General features: G+C 29.7%; 1 protein-coding gene across 6 annotated transcripts in view; it reads right to left on the bottom strand.

The window, feature by feature from the left end:
* The window catches only part of LOC113552890 (chorion peroxidase), a 49,180-nt gene extending 22,945 nt beyond the window's left edge, over positions 1 to 26,235 (bottom strand). Inside the window, exons 1-7 of one of the 6 annotated variants that reach the window (XM_026955897.1) lie at positions 26,110 to 26,235; positions 23,632 to 23,748; positions 20,389 to 20,546; positions 6,355 to 6,488; positions 5,955 to 6,207; positions 4,196 to 4,413; positions 330 to 500 (exon numbers count right to left, since the gene is read on the bottom strand). In XM_026955897.1, coding sequence (XP_026811698.1) covers positions 330 to 500; positions 4,196 to 4,413; positions 5,955 to 6,207; positions 6,355 to 6,488; positions 20,389 to 20,531 — 919 coding nt within the window. In that variant the 5' untranslated portion in view covers positions 20,532 to 20,546; positions 23,632 to 23,748; positions 26,110 to 26,235. Of the gene's footprint in view, positions 1 to 329; positions 501 to 4,195; positions 4,414 to 4,486; positions 5,122 to 5,954; positions 6,208 to 6,354; positions 6,489 to 20,388; positions 20,547 to 22,440; positions 22,468 to 23,631; positions 23,756 to 24,585; positions 24,691 to 26,109 lie in introns of those variants that run through there. The other 5 variants (XM_026955896.1, XM_026955898.1, XM_026955895.1 and 2 more) reach the window with 5 other exon arrangements.
* Between the last annotated feature and the right edge of the window lie 1,450 nt (positions 26,236 to 27,685).

A 27,685-nucleotide genomic window follows, 5' to 3' on the forward strand; every position in this document is an offset into this window, starting at 1 on the left:
AAAAAATAATATAACATTTATATTTATATAAATCCAAATCTCACGCAACTTGTTTATGATTATCAACCAAACAAAAAGCAGCTTTTGAAAATACACAAACAATTTTGTTTTCTTTATTTATAGGATATATATATATCAAAAAACTAAAATTGTTGACTTTTCCACGTTCGAAAATTGTTTTAAAACTAAAACGTTTGAAATATTTATTGAAAAATATTATAGCACGGGCGTTGTTATATAATAATAATAATAATAATAATAATAATAATTATAATGTTATAGTATTATTGTTGATAATTTTACCAAAAATATAATAATATTATAATCACCTCGACTCAACGCGGTGGCAGTTATGTCGTGATCCATGAACTGACCCCAAACCGCCAGCATGACGGTAAAATCGTGATCTTCTTCGTACGACTGTCGGTGCACATCTTCGCTGACTTGTTTAGCTGATGGCAATTCCGAACCGTCCGTCGCTTTCCTCGGTTTCCATACACCTGCAACCAAAATGTATTATAATTTAAAATAACGTCTTTAGAACAATCGCCATATATGCTGTACACTGTATAGCAGGAGATATTATATATGGTATATCATATTATTTGTAGTATATAAATACATATTAGGGTACTAGGCACAGTATGTACATTGCATAAACCTTCACAAGGGCCTCTCTTTCCGCGTGCTTCCATTTATTATCATTTAAATACTGTTTTTTTATTTTCATTTTATCTAATTTGTATAGAATAATTTTTATTTTTTATAATCTATTAATATGATTTGTATTAAAACAAAATATTATGACAATGTATGTTTACATTTGGAAAAGCAAAAATTTAAACAATTTTATCGGCTAAAAATACTAAAAAATATTGTTTTATTTGGAATAGAAATTATGTAAGAAAAATATTTTCAAAAACATTAATAGATTTTGAAATAATGAGTGTTGTTCGACTAAAAAATCGTCTTGCATAACAGAATTCACTTGTATGATATATTATTATGAAAATTCTAAAAGAAATTTAATTCAATGAAATAAGTAACCCAAAAAAATGAAAGTACCATGAGAGTATTAGTATTATTAGCCACATACGATAATATAATAAAATTTTATAATTTATAAAAAAGAATAAAAAGATACTAATTATTTTCTAGTATCTAGCCCGACCCTGATTACTAGAGTTAGGATGTTGATGACTTTTGCATTTTTTTCTTTGATTCTAAACAATGGTATCTTAGCTAAAAATTTGTTGCATGTTCCTTTGGTTCAGATTATTCTAATTTTATTTTGCATTTTTAGAAATATTTAAATATAAATGCATTTTTTTTGTTTTTTAACGTCATTTTTCAATATTTTTTTTAATATTTTGGGTTATTTTTTGTTATTTTTGTACAATATGGGGGGGGGGATTTTCTTCAAATTTCAGATTTTAAATTTGGATGATATTCAGAAAAATAATTTTAATATTATTATTGTAGGGTTTTTGTTTTGATTAAATTTATCGGTTACCGATAAGATTTTTTGTTTGAGTATTATACATTGATAAAACAAGTACTCTTTCAGACATAGACCGATCATACACGCATATTGAGTATTATATTTATAAATTGCATGGAATAAATGTATATTATTATTTATTAATATTATAAATTTATATTTTAAAAAATAACCTAACTTATATCTCTACTAAAAATTATTATTCATAAATACATTTTTTTCACTTATTTAATTAGATTTTTTAGATCAATTTTTGAGTTCATTTTTTCAAGTTTTTAGGGCATTTTTGCATATTTTTTGGGTGTATTTTGGTGAGTTTTTTTATGTTATAAGCATCCTAACTCTACTGATTACTGTACCTAGACATTTTATCTGATACTGTTTGTCGTTATCCACATCTACGGCATTGTAGTTATTTTTGTTATTACAATACAATTCGTTATAAAATGGAATAATAATTAAAAATAATAACTATCAAAAACTATTATATAATAATTAATCATATAATTTTACTATTTTTTACGTCATATATAAGTATAAGTCTGTAAGTATTATATCATACACGTACAATTTCGACGTGACTTATAATATAGTTTTTTATAATAAACATAATAATACATTTCTTTGAAATTGTATTTTTACTTCAAACAAACACTTGCTTATGTAGGTGTGATAGAAAAAAAAATAAAAAAAATAATGAGTCACGAGTCACAAATAAAAATATGATCGCTACGTTCGCACGTATTATCTCATCTTTTAAACGTGGTTTATTTATATAAAAAAATAGAGATATAACAATTATTAGTGTACCTAACCCTCAGTAATATATTTTTCTTGGTTTTATATGTGTATATAAGTAATTGAACTTTTGCATCTCATTACTTTAAAAAATTGTATGCGTGTTCACTGAAAAAAAAAACGTTTACCTACAATGTTTATAAGTATGTGCAGAAAAGTACACTTACTCCGTTTGTATTGCTTTTTTTTATAGTGATGATGGTTTTAATTTGCGTTTTTTTACAACAATTTTTTAAAACTTGTTAAGAAATGTTCGTTAATGGAATTCAATAAAAGTATTTACGGCTACCCAAGAGCAGCTCTCCGACAAAGGTTACATTAAACGACAGCGGCGATTATCATGTTATATTATTATAATATGTATGTATTTTTTTTTTATTCACGACTTTTTTTTACCCTTAACAGAGAGAGAGTTCTAATTTTCTTTTTTTAACTATATTATTGAATTTTAAATATTGATTTATTTTCGTTTTTCAGAGCACACTGCATAATAATTCGTTATGCTGCGGCTCTTTTTTGCAATTAGATTTGTAAACAATTTCTAACTGCGTACTGATTTCAAAAGCGTATGAGATTGAATATTAGTATTAAATTGTTATTGTGATATAGGTGCGCATCACAAACACTCATACAAACGTAATAGAACAAAAAATATCCTTTAATTTGATAAAAAAAAAAAATGTTTTCGATTGGTTTGCTTCTATCGGCTAACTACGTGTGATAAAAATTTAATTTAATTTTGGTTTCGAATCTGTTCATGTGAGTTATGATTATGAAAGTATCAAAATCTGTAGTATAAAAATTACAATAAAAAATATTTAAACTCTTGATTGGAGTGAATCCATTATATCTGAACCGAAATGCTCATAGATCAATGAATTATTGTTGCTATTCAAAAAGTCTATAAATATTAATTTTTTTTTCAATTATCATGATGAATTAATAACTATAAAAGATGATTTGAAAATATTTATAAATTGAAAACAATATAATTTTCAATGATTGTTTTTTATGTAAAGGCACTTGTTTTATCGATCAACAATGAATATAAAATGGGTCCAAAAATTCGATATATATATATATTTATATATGTATGTATACTATAAAACTGAATACAAGTAAAAAAGGGAAAATGTTTTTTTTTCACGTTTTATGTTTGACAGAAATTCGTGCTAAAAATAGTATATTTTTGATTTTATATTTCAAAATTGAATATTTTGATGTATAACGTAGGTACATAAGTTATGTATTAAACCATAAAAAACAATAAAAAGTGACGACACTAAATTTTTCATAAACAGTAAACTATATAAGTATGTATGTATTAATATTTATATTTTTATATCAGAAATATTGATACAATAACACTTTTAAAAAAATTTACAAAACATAAATATGGATTATACAAAATATTGTGAATATTTAATTTGAAACGTCTACAATTTACTAATACACACTCGTTTAAAATTCAATAGCAACGTTTTATTTGTTTTCTTTCGAAAAAGTAAGTTATGACTTAATAGGATGTTAGCGTAATAATTGTTTTTTCTCAGATGGACGTGCAATATACGTAATAAATTGCATTCACGTGAAATCGTTTTTTTAATTTTTGAGTTAGAGTGAAATAAAATATTATAAAAAATAATATTTTTTAAGGATCAATATGTCGATTTTTTTATATTTTATTGTTATTTAACTATTTATATTTGACGTAAAAAAAAACATATGTATTTTATAAATAAATATCAAATTACCTATTTGAAGCTAATATTTAAACAAATGTATTTTATTATCTGTAGTTTTTTAAATGGTTGATTTTACTTAAAAATACCAAACGAAAATGACTTTTATGAATGCCTTATAATAATAAATTATATTATAATAATATGTAGGTACCGTCTGAATAGTCAGCCGGCAACACTCTGCGGAATGGCATCAGCGCTGCACCCTTGAGCGGCTCAAAGATGTTGTTACAAATACCTTCCACTGTTCGGTACCGACTCTGGAGCGGACAGATTACCGGTTCGGGACTGGTGCACTCAGTGTTGTTAAAAACGGTCACGTTTTCCGCCAATATCATAGCGTTCTGGTCTTTCGTGACGTTTAACAGTAGCCTAAATCACCGAGTGACAAAAATTATTTTTTATTTTAAATACTCGTTTAGTCTTCTGATTGGATTTCGTGTACTTTGCCATCTTGAAGTGCAATATGCAACGGTAGAAGGTTGAATTCGTGCAAGTGCCAGTAGATAATGATTACGTAAATTACTTAAATCGATGAGTTTACTACAATAAGTGTATCGTTTGGGATTGTGACTCATTTGATTAATAGCCATTTGCATTATAACTATATTGATAGTTGTCGGACGACGACAATCCAAAACTATTCTTATTTTTCACTGTTTTCGGTATTTATGGGTTTTTTATAAGGATGACTGGACTATTATTAGGATATGATAATAATTATGCCATAATATAAAAAATTTTTTTTTTTTTTTGTATTTTCCGGTAGATAATAAAGGTTGTTTAAAACGAATTTCTCTTCGAAATGATAAAACAAAATTAAATCGTCTTCATCGCAATTCGCAAGCTTATAATAACATAAAGTTGTAACCTACAAGTGATTGAAACTATGGTAATAAGTTAACATTTAGAACAGGTTGGGTGATACGGCCCAATATATCAAATTCAAAAATTGATTGAAACGACGTTTCGTAGTCAATTATTACGGCCAAATCAAAGTTGTTGTTAGTCCTAGTTATTCTAAGTTCTTTGATATTTAAAAAAATGTTCGCAAAAGTTGCTTTGAAAAATGTTCATCTAATAAAAAGTGTACCAACACATTAAAAAAAAAAAAAAAATGAATAAATTAATATGGTTTACGCGCACGTATTCGTAATGAAGGTAGAATTTTATATGTATTTTTTTTTTTTTTGTTTTATTAGCGCGGTGTTGTTTCGTTGTACTTAATAGCGTATGTACGTCCCCAGTGACCGACCCCAAAAAACCATATCGGGTTGCAAGAGGTCTTCTGCTTGTTCCCTTTTCCATTTATTATCATCATCATAATCATTATCATCACGACCATCGTCGTCGTCATCAGCTCTGATTACCCGTGTAACATAAAATCACGATTTGTGCTCCGCGAAGAGGTTCGTTATTGTGAAAAACTCTAAACCGAATCGATTGATCATCAAGCGCACTATCGCTGTAGACGTAAATTATATTACTATGACGGGATCGTTACTCAGAAATATTTATTATAATATAATGGTATAAAAATAGTTTTATGCGACGTTGAAAGCGGCGACAATTAATGTACGACCCCGGACGTTATTGTCGCGATGCTATGAGTCGGCGTTTGTCGCGGATGCGAGGAGCGGTGAAGGGAATAACTGAAATGAAAATCTAGTATGGAACGCTACATAATAATATTATATATTACATAATATTATTATTATCATTATAGAGCTCCTCGGAAGACGATACAGACTGGGAGAGAAAATAAAAATAAAAACAACTTCCGCGAAACGTTTCTGCCAGTGGGAATTGGCCGGGGGGGGGGGGGTCGTGCGTGCGCCATGGATAGTGACTGTGCGGAGTAGGGTTGATTGGCGTGCGGGTGCTAAGGGGTCGTCTGACGACGAAGCGCCGACCTCAATTTTTCAGTCGCGATGTTTTCGACGTAACCGTTCCGCGCGATTCTTATCGATTCGGGGCCGGACTTCATCACTTGCTGATGACGGTATGATGGAGTCCCGCCATCAATTGTCGGAAAGTTTTTTTCCAAATCCTCTTTGGCTTTCAAACTTTTGTAGCCTCCCTCCACCACGGACATTAAGTCGTCCCCGGTCGCATTTATAACGATGGTCCTCTGAATAATTGATGTCACCGTTATTCCCTCATCTGCTGCTCATTCCCCGCGCGAGCACGCCATGGTGAAATTAAAAGCATGAAAAATAAAATACATCAGTATATATATAATTTAATATATAAGTTATTCGTTCGTATATTATACAATATATCACAAGTTAAATTAAAATACGTGACACTGACTTTGTAAGGGCCATTTGAGCTGCAACAACGTGTCCACCATCGCTGTCGGGGCAGATTGAATAACTTTAGAGTCACCTTGACTTCGGCCCACGTAATATGACGTGCCTACTATAACGGCCATTAATACCAACGACCTGGAGAATAACACATAAAATCCGGTTACTGCTTACGAAGGCGAATGATAAAAAATAATAATAATGGCCAGTTTTATTATGAGTATATATTTTGTAACTCGTACTTCACATGTAGTCCGTATAATAAAATCTGGTTTCGAGGGACATCGTATTATTATTATTATTATTATTGTTATATTATTATTTTATTTATACCTACTACTAGACCATAGTTTAATTTATCGTCGAATTTGTTAAATGTGCGTATAAACTATATCGGGATATATAATACTTGCAGTCAGAACGAAATCTGAACTCTGTCGTGGTTCAACGAAATTAATCGAAAGGAATCTAAGCAATTTTTCATTTTTAGAAGGGACTATAGATAAATTTAAAATTGAACCATACCGAGTATTAAAGGCTATTCGTAGGGTCCACTTCTACGATCGTATATATAATATACATATAGACTTTGATATAATATCAGACATAAGTATACATCTATCGTTACAGGCTAAATAATAATCCTAATGAAAGTTTGTATTACTTACTAAAAATTGATAAGAATTAATTAATACACAAATCTACGCAATACAAACTAAGCGTAACATTCAGAGAGTGAAAAATCTTAATTAAAAAATAATAATAATAACAATAAATAATTGAAACGAGGTGCTTATAAAAGTAAGCCACTGGTTACCATACTGCATACTAATTAGTAGGAAATAAATGCAAAGTATAATGTATAATATTATTACGCTGTATATATATAGTTATAAAATATTATACGTATAATAATATTTCAACATTATGGCGTCGTTAAATTAAATACAACGAATTAGGCTTTAGCCTACACTTGTATAATGTTATTGTATGGGCAATAAGAATACATAAATGAAGGTAAAGCGCGAAGAAATCGTAATAAATCGGTAAACAAAAATTACGCGTTTCATTAGGTCTTTTAAATCACCCACCGACTAATAAATAAATATTGTATTTGTGTATTTTAAAAATCGTTGTTTATCAAAGACGTTTAGATCATAAGTAAATCGATCGATAATTTTTAGTCCACAAGTTACCGATCGTACGATGTCTGAGAAAATTAATTTATTAAACTGAACTCACCCAATAATATACTGTTTACAACACGTTTTATGTATGCAGTAGTATAGTTATTTATTTATTGGGGGGGTCTATTCAATTATTTTGCAATTTTAAGGACAGACGTTATACGAGTATGCATTGAGTACATTCGGATAGAGTACATATGGAAGTAATTAACACCTAAACCATTTTTTAATACAACATATGGATTATAGGTATATCGTATACTGCGTACTTAGTTACAAAATTGACAGAAAATAAAACTTACTAAACATTATTTCACATGTACTATTTTATCTAATAGTTGTCAAAATTATATTTATAATATAATAATATACATTATACACCATATAGCTTTTACGAAAAAAATAGGAATTATTATTAATATACTGTAAGTATGGAACAACAAAGTAACAACAAAATAATATAATTAAAGAACAAATTTTTACTAAAAAAAAAATGTACCTAATAAATTTTTAAAGTTCTTCTGTTGGATTTAGCAAATGTGTTTAATATTATTTCAGTATCTACTGTAATATATTTTTCGATATTCAATATTGTTAAGTTAGTAAATCGGTCCTGGATCATGTTAGCTCGGATATATGTATTGATCCTTCTCATAACTGAAAAGGACCTTTCATATGTTGCCGAGCTAGTAGGTAATATTATGATTGCCACATGCATTATTTTAAATAAATTAGGAAATATTTCTTCCTTTAAATGTTTTTTTGATATTTTAAAAACTTTTTTCATAATGTTTCCTAGTGCATTCATTTAACATTTTAAATTGGAACAATCGATATTAAAAGTATCATGTTCACGAACGAAAACAAAGAGTTTAAAAAAAAGTATTTTTCAAATGGAATTCACAATTTATAAATATTGCTTAAATACAAGCTACAACGTACTATATAATAATCAATCACAAAAGAAGATTGTTGAAAATTTAATTTAAATAATTCATCAACTGTTGTTTCAATTTTTAAATTCTCCTCTGATAATCGGGTACTCAAACTAACTATAATTGCATCTATTATTTTATAGTTAGCGATGTTAGCATTCTCTTCCCAATACTTTGGGAAAACGTCGCCGCGAACTACTCTCCACTCAGTGATACTGCTTCATAGTGATCTAACATATTAGTTATTGTAGTATAGCCCATATAGGCGTATAAATGTATAATAGTCAAATGGTATATTAATATCAATAATAATACTGATAAAGCTTAAAATGAATGTAAAAATGTCTGAGGGGCTTAGCGCCCCTAAAGCTCACTCTTCTATTGGCGTCTATGGCACAGACAATCATAAACATAATGCGAATCTTTTTACGAACACAACAAAATTGTGATTTTCTTTCACGATGATGATAGCTAAATTAAAATAGGTAGGTACGATGTACATTTTCGAATTATTTACGTCGCTGTTCTATCGTTTACGAAATGAGATAACGTTACACGGTGATGTCGCAACGAGTTTTATAATACTAAAAAGATAAAATATATACACACACATTTATGTTTATTCGAAATCCGGGTTATATGCTGGCTGATCTGTAAACAAGAGTAGTGCGCGAAAACGTTTTTTTAAAGGGCTAGAAAGGGATTTAAAAAATTGATTACATATATTATATGTGTACAGTGTTTTCTGGGAAATTTCGTCACAGCCGATACGTTTATTATATGAGACATTTCGTTGCACAGAAACCGATCACGATACGGTGGTCGTGATTTTGAAACACGATTAAAATATAATATTGTTATAATCATCAGTTTTGCAAACGATTTTTGTGTTACGTGTCTTCTACGGTATAAACTTCGAGATAAAAATAATTTTTTAATAAACGTCGATGACAATTTTTTAAATATCCTGTCGATAAAGTTTTCCAAAGACCGTTATATAATGGACAATCGATCACACTATTGTTGACAGGAATCTATGGTAAAACACATCGCGATCGTCATATAAAATATCTATACACGTTATACGTACACTATTCGTTGTACCTACGTATAAAAACGAATATACGATATTATATATACATAGGTGTACACCACGATCCGTGTTACACATTTTGACGTATTTTAGGATTAAAAATTGAGATAAGTTATAGATTCGTGATATTATATAATATCAAATAACGCGCATCAGTTTGTCGACCATTTTTCCCGACGCAAATGTATAAACAGATTGTACATATTATACCAAATATTATAATGTAGTTCAGTATTTGGGGTTTCTCAAGGAATAAAATGTATGTTTTGACCGACAACTGTTGATGAGATTACATAAAATACCAAGTCTAAAAATGTAACACAGAAAAATCACTCAAAAGCTACACGTCCAAATTTTGATTTAGATTCATCAAAATGTTCATAAAATTAATCTGTCTAACGATGTAGTATAATGAGAGAGGTCAATTTTCATTTGAATAAAAGCTGTTTCTTAATACCTCCAAATACGGTCAAGTATTTTAAATATGGTCTCATAGTACACTTATAGGTCCAATAATCGGAATTGTTATAAACTCATTGATAATACAATGAAATAAAATGGGAACGAGCACGCTTGGCGAATCATTCTAAATATAATATTATTGTAAACGTAGTCTATGGGAAATGAACAAGCGAACGCTACAATAGTGCAGAGTCTTGTAGCTGGTAGATGTGTGTATAGTATATTCTGTTCAATTATTATATTGCGAGGTGAATTTTTTTCTTACGTCTAACCACCATTTTCTAAACCACCGAATTTATCGCGGACAATTCGGATACACCACGGTACTACGTATAAATATGCACGCACATACACACGTAGTTCGCCGAAGGGTCCGAACCCCTAATTTATCATCCCCTCTCCGACCGGTTCGTGTCCGTGAGATTGTAGTAATTAAGCGACAACTAATAAATTACCTAGAAAAGCGAATAATTACGACCGCGTTTTCGTTACATACATACACACATGCGCGCGCGCGCACTCGCGTGTATGGTGGAAAACAGGGGACTTGGGAGAGGAAATGGCAAAATCGCAGCCAAAGTAAAATAAAAAATAAAAAACAAAAACAAAAACAACTATGTGACAAAGGTCGCGTGAGAAAATATAGTGTTATTTTATACTTTTCTTTATACCGTGGTATCCGATACCATACGAGGGGCTGTTCACTATTATACGTAAGCCTATTATATCTTGCGTGTATACATAATATATTATCAAGGTAATAATACACGCTCACTTACATAATATTATATCATAATCTCGATAGTCCGCTTTTTGGCCCTTTTTGGAGACAGACTTGCGGATTCAAAATTGTATTGTGCCGCGATTCGAGACTAGGTGATGTCGGCTGTTTTTTTGATATTTTATACGATTATTAATAAAAAAAAAAATCTACGGTTAGAATATTTTCGGAAAGAACAGTAAGTGGCGATAGAGTGAGATATAATTTATACATGTTTTATTTCAGAGATGCTTTTCGAAACAACGACTACATATTAAATATCTAGGGTTCAGTGGAATTGCCTATCCAAGACGCCGCGACACTTTAATAATTGAATATTACATTATTTATTGAAACGCATTAAAATAAAATACACTAACCTCTGTCATCATATCAGGTACATATGAGTATTATACGACACACATTTTTGTTAGTGCAAAACATAAGTTATGATTTTATTGCGATCACGTCGTACTTATTTCTTTCAAAAGTTATTACGTATAGTGTTGTAGTCGGATCTCGGGTCAGTTGTCATACTACATGATAGGTTTTAGAACCATTAAAACATAGTAGCTACGTATATATAGTAAATTTTTTTTCATTTCGTATTCGAGTTGATCTAAAAAGTAAAAATTAAGAATACAATTTTTTTGACGTATGACTGATCAAACGATCGTCTGATTCAAACGTTATTATAAAGAGAAATTTCATTATTTATTTTTAATATGATCATAAACGTGATCCTGTATTATTTAACCTACTTAAACTCAGCTTGGTAAGAATTATATAAACTGTAAATCGATACCCTTAATTTAAAGGCAATATATTTTTTCACTCGCATTTTCCCATAAAACGGTTTAGTTCGCATAAGCCGGAATACTACGTAATGTTCAAAGTATGAACGAAGCCATTGATCGGTTAGGTATAAAGGTATAATTTTGAATGACACGCGGTCGCAAAGACAGTGACATACGAAAGTAAAACGGAAAAGGATTAAGTAACTCAGAGCCTCTATATAATAATCGGCCGTTTCCATTGGATAATATTTTTTTTCTAGATGTTTTAGGTTTTTTTTACGGTTCTTCCTCTATGCTATTGCTATTGTTATTATTATTTGTGGCCATAACTCGTAATACTGATCACGCATACCTAATATATCACGTATAATGACAATAAAAATATAAAATACAGTTTTCTTTATTTCCGAAGACAATGTTTTATGGTTTTAGATTAGGATCGGAGCGAAGGAGTACACACGGCATGTGTGTATATGTGTGTAGAAGTTCATACTTTTGACAAATACTTTCCCAAAAAAGTTGTAAAAGTTTTTGTTTTCACTGATTGAGTATTACAATGATTACCAGAGTATAATGCACATAGACTTTTAGGTAGTTATGTTTGAAATTTCTCATGGCTATAAAAAATTTACAATTTTTTTAAACCCTCAAAAACATAAATTGTGAAGGAAACGCAAGTAAATACATAAGTTTATTTAAATTATATTATTATTCTTTAAATGGTTTTAGACTTCGGTACATTTTGGGAAGAACCTTTAAAGCGAATTGGAAAAAGAGTTGAAACCAGGCGTGGTTAATATTATACATATCGACAAAACATATCGACAAAACGTATGATAAATAAATAACGTTTATAATAGTATAACTATAGGACATATTTTTTGTTTAATGATGTGAGGGGTACAAGTTCCTTTGTATATTGATTAAAAATTGAGGCGTAGCCTCTCCACCCACCGAATATTTATAGTTTTTGACGTACAAGACATACAAATACAAATTATTATTTACATAATAGCTTACATGCAATATTATCTATTAAGCAAATAGAGTAAAATAAACAACTGGCAAACGTACTTTTGTGGTAAAATATTACACTATCTGATCCCATAATATTATACTCTAATCATAAATTTAATTATCCTGATTTATATCGTCTATAAAAAATATATCACTGTTTAGATCACACGTGATGGTTTTTTTTCATTACTATTAACTATTGCGTTCGATTTCAAAATTTTAGCGAATAATTATATTTATTTAGTACTTATTCAAAAAGTATTCAATTTGGAAAGATTTGGCACGATTTTGGAGATCCATGCCTTAACTTCAAGCCCTCTTCCATAATATATGAGCCAATAAGTATAACCATAATATTATGTCATCTATACACTATATAAGAAATAATTTCATGCATTTTTTTTTCGTTCATAGTTTCATAACTTGAATTGGCCAAACGATAATAATACCTACTATTATTATTGTCTATGTTATGATAACATCTTTATGGTGTTGCGCAGTATTGTTCTCGGAGCAAATAAAAACAATTACCATAATCCTAGCCAGCGCATATAGTACGTACACGGACGGGCGCGTTGTGTTTTCAAAATGCGTCGGAAAACCGCTTAAATTATTCGCGCCGGAGACGAGAGAATACTGTTTGATTGTATTTTTGGATTTTACGAACGGGATTGCGTTCCGTTTTGTTCAACGCTATATATTACATTTTATTTTTTGAATATAATTTGATATCCGAAGACAATGTAAATGGTTTTTCAGAATTTGATTTATTGTTTTGAACAGCGTGCCGAGATTCTGCTCTAGTTGTCTTTATCGTTGCAGTACAATAGTGCGATCGTTCGGGAATAGGATTTTTTTTTTTTTTAAAGTGCAATAATTTTTTTTTTTTTTTTGCAAAATATTACCACAGCATATAATATATTATTATAGATATAGGTACATACGCCATTCGTCGAAATATTTTTGTTTTTATAAATATTTATCGTACGCGGAGAATTACAATAATAATATATCGGTTTCTGTACCACAGATGTGCGACTGAAGCTTTTTGGCATTATCCGTTTAGTTGATATACGCATGTGTTATTCGATTTAATAATGTCGTTGGAATATACTCAAAACATAATTCTACGTAGAAGGAATAATATTGAACGCCAAACAAAATCATCGGTTTTATTGAGTGTAAAAGAAGAAGTAAGTACCGACCGGTAAACATATACGAATCGTACACACGTTGACGAGTTTTAAATATATTCTAATAAGGGTCTTAAAGATGGCATACATATTTGATAAACTTAAATCTAATATTAGGTAGTAACGTTCGAAATTGTTCACACGTACACACACCCGTCATAGTCTACTATACATTTATACAGTGCTGGTGAAGGTATCCGACGCGAAAACCAGAGTTACATAATAAGCATAATTATCATTAATATAACGAATATCGGCCGATGTGTTTTTTCCCTTTTCGCCGTACCCGTCGCACACACACGGGACCAGCTCAGCGTGACAGTATATTTTATACTTTTTTGGTAATATCGTTCATTGCAACGATATGGATTAGCTTACCAAAATCATGTCCAGTGAGCCCCGTGGGTTAGGTCGGGTCTTCGGTGTAACGGCTCGGAGTAAGTGAGTATAAAAATAAAATCATGTAAATAATATCTACACAATATATTATTGCACCTTGGCCGGTATTCATTATGTTTCATTTTCATATACTTTTAAATATTAGTATTATTATCATTGTATTATTACGATATCGATATGCGTGGTAGCCCGAGGCGTGCCGCAGTCGCAAGAGACGGTACATAGGAGAATATTGTAACAATAATATTAATATAATTATAACTAATTCTTATGCCGTGGTCGGGCGCCCGTGGAATGGCCGATGCACTGTATTACTATTATTATTTTAATCATAAAGAATGTATATTATGTGTGATGTGTTAAGTCTCATCGTTATTCATGACGATATTATATTTTGCATTTTCTTTAACTTTATTTCTCAAACGAAGTTTTTATACCGTAAGGATTTTCTTTGTTTTTACTTTAACATATAATTTTCATCAATTAAAATAATATTATAATAAAATAATCTGTGTTGTCATGTTGTTTTATTAAAATCCAGAGTACTCTGACTTCGGTTTCGGGCTCTGGTCTGTGACTCTACCGATTTTACCGGCTGTCACATAACACTCCATAGAACCTGGTACTTTGGTTATGCGATAGATGTTTTAAGTTTGTCTATTTTATAATTTTCCTTAGTATAAACATAATTATAGTTGAAAAACTGCTCGTTTAAATTTTGAATTAGGTACACCACTCATTATAGAGATCTACTAATTTACAATAAAGAAGTGGGGTTCTCATTTGAAAAATACAAGTTTGTACCTATCTCTATACAATATATTTCTTAAGTATAGTTCAAAAACTTTTGAGTTATTAAAATATGGTCTTTAAGTATATTCAAAAAATCAGATTTTGAATAACTGCATTATTAAATTAAAAACTGAGGGTATATTATTTTTACAGTTTTATTAAAAACTGTTTGTTTCTACCGTTTCTAACGTTAGTAATTAATTATAGTTTGTGATTATGTATACCTTGTAATAATTTCCACTATACATACTACTAATTAATACTGTCTGGCATTTCAAAAACAGAAATTTCATGTTAAATCCTAAAAATAAATAATTATTATTTTCCATTTTTGTTTTCAAATACATTGCATAATATAATATATAAATATACAATCAGAAATGTAATTTTCTATAACCTTTGGAAACAAAATCAAAGCTATACCGCCATTCTGCTTGATTTAGGAAATAGTTTAATTTTTTTGATCAGGTATTCCGTTGTGAGGTAATATTAATCAAAATCGCGAACTACAGAGTACGATTGCAGAGATGCAGAACCATCGTTCGTCATTTATAATATGACCTAATAATTTTCTAAATTCTATTCGTCTACTTAGATGTTGATATTTAAATTAATTATTTATTCATATAAGAAGAGCCATGTATTTACTGTTTGCATATACTGTTATTGATCATCGAAAAGGTAGTGAAGCTGCAGTTCGTGGCTTGTAATTTCGCAATTATTAAAATGCAGCTGTTTTATACTAGTTTAACTTCAAATTCACGCGAAGTCATGGTACTTTATTTCTTATATCAATTCCAGTTAAACGCAATTTATTCTTATTATTAAATAACACAGAAGTGTGACGTAATTTCTACGAAAATGTTTGTACATCTCAAAAAAAAAAAATAAAAAAATGTAAAACGTAACAATTTAAAAAATAACTATACGAAAAGGGTCAACTCGAGATTTATGGAGGAACCCAAATGACATTAGTCCTTTGGAAAAAGCGTGCGTTGCATGCGCACATGAATAATCTATACCTATTTTGTAATTACTAATACTTTTTTTTTTATTTCTGCTTTCTGTTTTCATTCCCTCCTCACTCGTGGTTATTAAACGGTTCTTAATTTTTAGTCGTACACAATATGCATAGTATTATACTCGCAGTTCACCTGTGTCGCGTGATTTCCTGAAGTAAAATAGTCGAGCTGTAGACTTTTTGCATTTCGCGCTTTTAAGTATCTTCTCTTAGAAACTACAATTAACCGTCTCTGCAGCAGCTGTCTTGTGATATTACAATTTCTACTCCGGTTTACAACAGTATTGTATATTGTTGTGTACTTACTTACCATTATAAAAAATAATTACTTTTGAATTTCTTAAAAAATTCGAGTACCTATGATATATCGTGTATTATAATATAATATATTATTATATAATATTGCACATTTGATATGAAACGATTCGCGTATTTTTTTGTTTTATAGCGCGCGTTTAGCAATATTTTATTATATCGTGTATATGCGAAAAGTTTTGAAAACCGATTTTATTATTTATATTTTATTATCGCGGAGACATGGCGCATACATTTTTGATTACCCGCGACTGCGTGTCGGATAAACGAGATACTATTAAACAGCAACACATTTTGCACGTTCTCTTCCGGTTTAATATTATAAATGGTTTTACCACACACAATATAACGCGCATACGTATATGATATGCATGTATATACGTTACTAAAATGTCATTATCAAACGCTAAACGATTATATTATTCAAACGTAAAAGTCCAATTTAATAAACGGAAAATTGCTGCGGTGGCAACCCGAAGCCTGCAGTGCTCTGCGGTTTCGTTGAGTAAAATAAAATAATTACGATCACGGTAATATTATATATTATGAGATGCGCCTAAATAAACGTACGCTTACCGGACAAAGTGTAAGTACACGCTGATGACGAACATTCGTGCCACCAATGATCGTTTAACGGCAATATTATTATAGACGACATACCGTCAATGAGAGATCCAGTGGCGTCAAAGTCATATTTCCTGTTAACTTGTTCAATATTTTCAATTGTCTATACATATTGTATAATGATTATAATGTACTTGAAAGCTATATTATTATAATGTTTCCGGTTTTGTCTTCCACATATTGAATAAGTTACCAAGCATTAAAATTAAATATGAAGGCTCCGATTGATACGTGGAGTACTTCTACTTTAATTTTTCATATTCAAAAAAATCCTAATTTAACACGGATAAACATTTATTATGTTTTATATTCACAACGACAACGACCAAATAATAGAAATTTTTTTCAAACATTAGATTTAATTAGGATTTAATCAAGTTTAAAGTATCCAATCTTGTATCATCTATTTATAAATAACTCCAGTTCCAGAGAGTCATCCATAAATAAATAAAATCGATTCGTGTTCAAAACAAAAACTCAATAAAACGGTTCTCCGTTTGAATTGATTTCATACCTACTGCAGAGTGTATTGGTAGATATCAGATAGTGGAATTATGGTGCCCAAAACAAAAAATTTATTTATTAAACAATAATTTTTAATATGCTGTATACATTTATCAATATACTATCAAATAAGCACAAAGCCAGAGCGATTCAAAATATTTCTAATAAATATTATGACTAAAGTAAGAATAAAGTATTATGTCAATGTCAAACATTAAAAAAAGTTCTGTAAAATGAATTTGTAAAAATATTATTTTAAATTCAATTTCAGGCTAGATTGAACGGCTTGGTAATGACGTCAAATAATAGGGATAAAAACTGTTGATGGAGTCTTGACTGTATATTGCAAAAATAAAAGAAGAGTCGATTTTATTTAGTAAAATATAAACATTTAAATTTTAATTAATAAAATACATATATAAAAAATAAATACGTTTAACCAATATTCTTTTAAATATAAAAAAATAATGTCTTTGATATGTGTACCTATTCATTTTTAGGACATCCTGTCAATCTAGCAATGGTATGCAATGCATGTATCATATTATTATTTTATTACAACAGTCAATAACGTTACGCAACAACATACAATTTCCGAAACGTAGAAACCTAACAATAACATGTGATTGAAACACTCTAAATAATAATACACAATATGATTACCTATATCTACTTAATCGATCATTTAATCTTTTTTCAAACGAATGACGTTTATAAATAAGTAATTATGTCCGAAAAGTTTTTTATATAAGTACTGAAGAAGTGATCAAGAACAAACTTCATAATTCTTTTACATTATGCAGTTATCAAAAACATTTTTCTTCTGATTTGAATCTGTCGTTATAGTTTTATAGTCAGATAATTGTCGTCTCGGGTATGAGGCTCAAATACTTATTGTAAATAATATTATTAAATATTTGACGATTATTTTTGCTTAAGAAAAATGAATATTATTTTTTCATACAATAGCCATGAACAGAAAAGTTTTATCTGTGATTTTTGCGCGCATCGTTTGTTTTTAAGTGTTATTTACATTTCTAAGTATTTTATTCTTGGATGGTTTTACACAGGGCTTAAAAATTTCCTTTTGAAAGTTTTAATATTTTTTTCTGTAATTTATTTTTTAATTTTGTGCACGATTTCATAACGTCCAAAAGAAAATCAAATGAGACTTGACAAAATTAATAATTATTGATTGTTTATTTTTTTTTTAAATTCAAAAATTTGTTTCAATATTATTATCGTATTATCTTATAAATATTTAAAGATATACAATATACACCTTAAACAACAATTTTACTTACAATGATAATGCAATAAATATTTTGTATTTATTATGTTACTAAATAATAATAATAACTTTTTAATTATTTTAATATTTTTATTTTTTATTAAGAGTGGTTATTTCAATAAAATGATAAAATATTTGGTTATGTGACATTAACATAGTCATACGAGTTTTATAGCTATATAAACAAATTATATTTGAACTATACCATTTGGCTGTTATTAATATATATTTAATAATTTAAACTAAATTATAAAAGCAATTATAATCTCAATTGTTTTTGTTTGAATAATATCAATAATATTCTAGGGGCTTACTTATTTAAATTTAAATTGGGTACCTACTATTATTATTTTTTTCCAATTAGCATTTTTAATTTGTTGATTTTAATGGCTCAAGTAGGATTATCAATTATTTTAGATGTCTAGATTTAAATAAAATATCGATTTAAAGAATGATAATACATAATAAGCTACGTTTTTTTATCCATAAAATAATAAGAAAAAACATTTTAAAGTTCTATTAGTAATTGAAAGTTGGCATACGTCTTTTTAAAAATACGATATTTAAAACATTTATAGTGTTACATCGCGAGGGTAAATTTTGTTTCTTTGGACTAAAAACTTTCTGTGAACATTTTAATTACGAAATATATCGTGTCTACCGTATATTTTAATAGTCAATCATAATACTTATAGCTGCAGGCTATACGCCATTAAATGTATTGAATGAGAGAAGGTGTCGTTAGAAATAAATAACAAGATACTCTGAAAATTGTTAAAAAATCAGCTTGTTTAAAATTTAAATGCTAACAAATAATAGATACCTATATAATTACTATAGGAGTATGCATTTTTTATATTCAATTTATACAATAACTACAACGAAAACAGAACACGCGTTCGGTATACGGTGTAAATGTGAAATTGATTTCTGTTCTAGAATAAAAGGGTTTTAAGTCCAACAATTTTAAGAATAAAAGTTTTTGTTCATTCAAATTAGGATTTTTAAGACAAAATAAGTTTTGCTTGTCTATTAATATATAAAATACTAAAAAAGTAAAATCTATAATATCATTAAAAATCGATATTCAGGAATTTAAACCTACTGCAGTTAATTAGAATCTTTTCGAATTAAATATACGATTTAGCATGAAAAGGTTTAATTTAATAATAATAGAAAAATATTTAGAATAAAACCTTTCTATAATGTAATGGTATATCTAAAATAGTAAAATATATAATTAATAATTATATTATTAATACATATTATTTTTATATAAATTTCAGTGTTTTATTATCATATATTATGATAAATTAATTTTTTAAATATATTCCTTTCTATACAACGTTTAGGAATTTTTTGATAGAAATTAGTGGATATTTAAATTATTAATTAAAATCAATTATTTAAAAACAAAAAAAAAAATTGCAGGTTGAATATTAAATCACTCTCACCACGAACAATGTATATTGGATGTATACAAAAGAACCCTATTTCACTTTAAGTCACCATAATTATACGTGTACGTAAGTGCTTGGCACGAGTTTTTCTTTATGAAACGACCCAGCGAATGACAGTGTGCGTCAAAATATCAATCTATACGTACGCGATCATATCAATACACAGTATTATAATTAAAACAACTCACAGCAGTGCGGCGTACACGCAACATCTTGGTTTCAGGCACGGCGGAGTGCGGTCAGTTTCATGTTTCGACAGCGATATGTACTCGGAACCCGATACTGGTGTGACGTCATCAGTATTGGTCAACGGCGTGCTTTCGGTTGCCATCGTGGGTGTGATGCACTGCGAAGGAAAAAAAAACATAATAATAATAATAATAATATGTATCGATTTATAAAATGTCAATGTTAATATTATACATTATGATATTATTATGTAACGGGGTGATTGTTCTATAGCATATATATATATAATATGATTGTGAATTTTGTAGGTAAAATAATTGAAAAATAATTTATTTTTGATCAAACGCGTGTCACCGATTAAATCATGACATCCGTCGAAAGTGGCACGTACAATTCGTCAAAATATTTGAAAATTTCAGAGGCGGATTTCAATGAAAACATCTAACGACTCTCTAACAATTTTAAAACCCATAAACAGACGGGTAAACTGAAAAAATAACAAATTATATTATTATGCTATAAAGTGTAGTACTGCAGTCATATAATTTGTAAATTATATTATATTTTGTCCCCGCCTACTGCGCTTAACGAATAAACTTTGCTCATCTCACAATGAATTCGCTATCTAGGCATCACCATTGATTAACGTCTTACTTGGTGTCAAAATGTACGCGAGAAACTCGTATTCTTAAATGATCAGTTAAGTCTTCACCGCTCTCTCTTAACCCTCAATCACGTAAAATGACCGACAAATTAATAATCTATAAACTTCAAACCTAACTAACTTGGACATACGTAATCCTATTATAGGGCTCTACAAAAATCTCAAACACCATCTGTATTCAACGTTTCCAATCCAAAACCTTTGGAACTATAACCAAATCAACCTTTTACATTTCAAATTAGTCCTTACATAAATGATCTTTCTATCTTTCTTGTTCACGATATAGCTAAAATATTTTACATAAGATTGAATTTAAATATTCACAACCAAAAAAATCCCACAATCAAAGGACTAGTGTCAATAAATATTCGTAGTGATTCCTGTAAAAGGTAAAAAAAAACGGTTGTTTTTAATATTATAATATATAATCATTCTAAAAATTCGATTGATTTAATTTAGTCTAACTTACATTGTCACTTTTAACAACTGTCAAAGTAGGTTCACTGGAAATTCTCTTAAATCTATTACTCAAGCCATAAATTACTGTTATCACTTATTGGTATTATAATATGTAAAATATTGTGGATTATGTAGCAAACAAACATTTGTCCGAAGCTATTACAAGATCAGATAAATGGACAAAATATTTTATTTTCGCCTTGCTATTATATTACTATCCTAAGGGCCAGTTGTACCGTCTCCGATTAAAGTTAATCACAGTTTAATCGGCCGAATTAGCCCGATTAAAATATATGTTATCAGTGATTAAGCGTAATCGGAGTTTAGTCGGAGACGATACAACTGGCCTTAAGTTTTCCAAAAATATGATAGTTAATTTTTTAAACTATATTATGCTTGAATATATTTGAAATATCGTCCTCATAATCGTTCAGCAGGTATGAGAATAAAAGTACTATAAGCAATATTTTAAAAAGCTTTTCTGGTTATGTAATAGTTATTGATTTATAAATAATTAAAACGACACATGGATAATAATACCATTAACAAACAAAACAAACCGATGTATAAAAATAAATATTTTCCTTTTGAAAATTTCAAATAAATATGTTTCATAAAATAAGTTTTAAAACTCCATATAATTTCCAAAATAATTTAAAAAGGGTTTAAAGTAAAAACAATAATTTTACGTATTCTAGCTGACACGTATATTTTAGGTACACAGAATCGATTTTATAGCTGATAAATAAGAATTTGTGTTAGACTGATAGTTAAAAAAAAAACAATAATTAAAATGTTTACAGTTACGTCTCAGGATTGAATCCGTTACATCGTTCGTGACATAACATTATGCTATACAACGCACGAATTTTAATATTGTTTGCAAGTTGCAAGTAGTGGCGAAAACTATATAATATTAGGTATGTACATTAATAGTATAATCGGACTGCATGTGCAACGATTCGCAGTGGGCGAAATGTTGGTGAAGTGCGCGTGTTTGCGTAAAAAATAAGGGCGCAAAACGGCGCGGATCGATACAATTAAAGCGTTATACGTACAAACAACGCGGGAGAACTTAACGAATCGACAACACAGCTATTAATACGCACGGCAGGTAGATACGAAATAATATTAACAGTACATAATATCACAATAACACCGTCGCCAGCTTAAGCACATATTTATATTGTTAAACACTACGCATATATATATATATATATATATATATATATATATATGTGTGTATATATATACTTTGGTGTGGACCGGTGTTTCCCTTTCCTCTAAACGCGTACACGATATACGTACATATTATATTAATAACGTGTAGTAGATTGTATACTTAGCTACTATGTACCGCGGTTACCAGCGTTTAATAATAAAATATGTATACGCTGCGGTTGAATACGCCGCGTTAAATTTAGGGTCGGCGTTACAAACCATCGGGCGTGGGTGGAGGGGGGAGCGCGGGGTGGACTCGGGGATGTCTGTATTGTGGGGGTACAAGGAGCTGGTGGTTTTTCGGTCATGTTGTGGGGGTGGGCGGGTTGTCGGTGTAGGGTTGGCGTGGCGTCTTAATATGCTATATTAGCGAATATAGGGGCTTCTTGACAAACATTAATTCGACGCCCGGCAGCTGCTGCCGGTGTGCTGCTGCGTTGCTGCAGTGGAGGTGTGCACGCCGTGTTTGTATAAGCGTTAGCGATATAATGACGCCTACATACACGCGTTTGTGTTATCTTAATCGACTTTATATTATTAAGTTACGGTCCGACTCGTGCGTTAGTCCGACGACGATTTTCCTCCGATTCTGCATAAATCGCGACAGTAATAATATTTGATTATAATTGTAAAATTCCCGATATTAAACTAGTTAATCGAAATCAAAAAAATCGTTAAAGAAAAACTTACAAGTACCTTATTTTCGAATTACAAAACCATAACGCTGTGTCTATGTATTAGGTTGGATATTATGTCACAGTGTTTAATGCATTTTGCGAGTATTCGACTTAACGCGCTATGGTATGGAATCACAATAAAATTATCGATCGCGGTAAAATATTAAATAATGAATGTTATACGTATAAATTATAGATTATAATATATTATTATAGATTACCTTAGCCAGGCCTCGTCACCAGATTAAAGTTCAAAGTAGATGTAGGATGATTGTGTATTGTTGAAAATGAAATTGCAGGTGTTATACGACGTCCAGATTTCCCGGTTTCTTCAATTTCTAAAAACTGAAAATAATTTAGATTTCATTGGAACTAAGCACGGCGACAATGATAAAAGTATATGATATATATTAGACAATAATATGTAAATAACAAATATAAAAAAAAAATAATTATAGCTAGTGAATTTTAATTAATTGTCACTATAACATAATAGGTATGGACATTAGCTAGGTGCGGTCTTATAGCGACCGCAGCGACGACCGTGACCACAGCGACAACCTGTATGATTTTAATCTCATAGTTTGTAGAACATGATCGGAGCTGCGGTGACTAAGACCGTAGGAAACCTTTCAAATCTATGTTCCCCTCGATAACACCTTCTCACACTCTTGGATATTTTCCCTGACTATGGAATATAATGGAATGACAAAAATCAGACGATAATCGAAAATAATACTATGAGAATACGATAAAATGCGCGACGTAATATCTACGATATAAGTCATAGCCCATGGCAATCAATTTGTATCTGATTATATACACAAGAACAATCAAATGCGTTGTATCCTATACTATTATAATAATAATTATAAACAAGGTGATTCTTTTATTATAAACAACTGATTATTTCAAAAGCTATATTAACATTTTTGAAAATATTACTTTTATATAATATTTATAGTCGAAATAAAAGAAATTTTTGAAAAAATACATATTTTTAATTTCATATTCTAAAGTAGAATATTTTTCAGAATATATTGATACATAAAAATCGAAATTCGAACGATTAGTTATTTTTGAGCTATAAAGTTATAAGCATTTAAGATTTTTGAGAACGGTGTGGAAGCGGAACGTGGATATCCCGTAAATTGTTGTTATACTACTCTGCTCACCTAAACTTTATATACTAAAAATGCAATCACTGCTCGTCCGATTGTTTTATTTTAACTGCAAATTATATAAAACAAACATTTTCAAAAATCTTAATAGGTAATTCTTGAAACGATAAGTGGTTCATCACTACTCAATCAACACGAAAAAGCTCCACGTCTCACTCTGGATTCATTAATGCAATGTACGTATATAAACATACAATACTGTGTGCGCGCGTGTAAAATATTACGTACGAAAAAATAACGAACCGGACACTGTGAAAAAGCACCGATGACTGCAGGTGTGTGACTGGTGTCTACTACGTCCTCGAATCGATACCTCAACGTCGGCCATGGATTGTAAATTTATTATAATGATTATATAGTGTCGTCGTCGTCGTTGTTCGTTACAAGAAATATTACCATGATATATATATGTGTGTGTGTGTGTGTGTGTGTGTACCTGCGTACGATAATATCGTCGTAATAACCCGCGAAGTCTATCATTAGTCATTACACAGGTATACTGGTGGGGGGAACATAACTATATATAAATAGGTAAAAAACGTATGCAATTCTAAAAATAGTATTTTTAATACTCACTAAATGTCTACGACAAATGATAGATAAAGCATAAAGCAATCATTTAGCAGAAGACAACAAGAATTATAATTTTTGATATTGCGTATGCAAATATATTTATTAGTATATTATTATAATATACTATATTATAGTAATAAATATATTATTTTTATGATGTCGTGTATTTGTGAGTGTTTGATGCGGATTTCGAATTTGTTTTACACGTTATTATTATTACTATTATCTATATATATATATATAATAATGTCATGTTATTATGGCTCGTTATCCCGATCGCTTTGTTTTCTCTTCGGAAGTCGTAAACAATATATATTATATATAATAATAATAATGATAAAAAAAAAAAAAATAGGAAGGAAAAAACGTATAGAATATTTTATGGGGTGATCAACACACGCATGTGTGTACGGAAGCTATTATAAAGTTAATGTTATTTATTACGACGTGTCATTCATTAATAATATTTATAATAATAAAAAATGAACATCGTTTTTATACAATCGTATTTCGTCTGCAGACGTATAACCTATGCAGTATGTACCTACCTACGATTTTAATCGCTTATAGAAATAATAGTAATAATAATAATAAAACAAACTCCGTTTAAATCGATAATGCATATTATTTTTATCGTTCAAGTCTGGAATTTATTGGCCGGTATGTAGATACTCGCAATATGAAAATAATTTTATTCGTAAACATGCACGTGGTACTTTAGAGATGTGCGATGTACCGAAAGGCTGTTCAGAAAATAATAAAATACATGATATTATTATGTGTATTATTTCGATTATCGCAAGGAATTAAAAGCGGTCTGCAAACAGGAAATATAATTTTTGTTTTAAACGTTAGAAATAAAAATACATACTAACCGGTTACCTCAATTGCCTACGATTTTTCTAAAAATATAATACAATAATTATTACAATGCTGTATAATTACCCATGTTTGTACGATAGTGATTGCATCGGCTACGCGTATCGCAGTGGACTGAACAACCCTTTGGCGACACGCGCTCAGGCTTCCTGTATATTTAACATACACCCTGAAACGACCAGTGGCATGACGTGGCTTAGTCGATGGTGTGAACGATGACTAAGACACATATTATATACCTATAGGTACTCCTGTGTCCCCTCCATAGTCATATTATATAGTTACGTGGAGAGAGACAGGGCGAGTAACCATATGAAAAAAAACTATTACGATTTATAAACGGCGTTTATTCGCGAAAAATATTCTGTTTTGTTTCGTTAAACGATTAATTATTTAGACAAAACATGATGAATTTGGACATTTTCTCCCGTCGTTGAATGTTGCATCCAAAGTTTAAAATTAGGGGACATGCCAGCGCTAACGTGTGATTTCAGACCTGTGCAACGTTTCACCGATTTGCCATTTTATTTTTTCGATAAAACAAACATTGCAATAGTCGCACACTTCACAGACCGATATCGTATTAACCAATGATATATTTTTATTATTACTATCGCTATCATGGTACGGTATTATTGGGGTTCGCAACTGCTGTCGACGAACAGTCCCGTCAGCGGCTGTGGCGACTGACCGACAATAACTATATACTAGCTATATGCGCGTATTACCACCTACAAATGCCATTACGACCATTCGTCGGACGCACATTATAATATATTGCACAGCTGTAGTTATATCGTACGACTACGACGAGTCGACCTATCTATAAACGTATTTATATGGACTACACAGGGCGATTCGCCAAGCAAACTTACTCACATTATATTTCAAAATTTTCTATGACTATTTAAATTAATTTTTTTTTTATCAATATTGATCTATAAGAATTGTATATATAGTTTATAAAAATGTATAAACAATGATTAAGTATAATTTTTAATTAGCAATAAGCTCTTTATAATATCTGTTTGATATTATTTTATGACGAAAAGCCATAACCCTATTATTACCATTTAAGCCTATCATCACGGATTGTTATCGAGCTATTTAAGAAATCTAACTTTACAATTTACAGCAAAAAGGAGTGGTTTAAATTTGAAATCAAAGATTAAATCGTCACTCATTAAAGAACATAAATCTCAGTATTTAAAAATACGTTGTTATAGGAGATAATTTGAAATTCAAAAAATTATAATTTTACTATGTGCATTTTTAAAGGATAAAATGAGGTAAAGCATGCTTTGTGAATCACTCTGTATGCACATAACTTTGAATCATATATATATGTTTATACATAACTGTAAAAAATAAACACAACCTGCAGCAGTAGCACATAAAATGTAATGTGTCGTATCCTTGTTTACCCCGCTACATAAAATATCATCTATGTCGTTTATAGTAATAATATAATATTATGTAGTACGGTGAGTGATGCATTCGTTTTTCGTTTTGCATCGTAGTCATATTCATAAATACCTATTTTAGACCAAAAAATGACGAATATTTCAAATTTTTAGATTAAATTTGTTTTTAATGTAGTTCCGTGTTTTTAAGTTTCAGATCCCGCGAAGCAGAATATCAA

The sequence above is a fragment of the Rhopalosiphum maidis genome, chromosome 2, assembly GCF_003676215.2.
Source record: "Rhopalosiphum maidis isolate BTI-1 chromosome 2, ASM367621v3, whole genome shotgun sequence".
Classification (NCBI taxonomy): Eukaryota; Metazoa; Arthropoda; class Insecta; order Hemiptera; family Aphididae; genus Rhopalosiphum; species Rhopalosiphum maidis.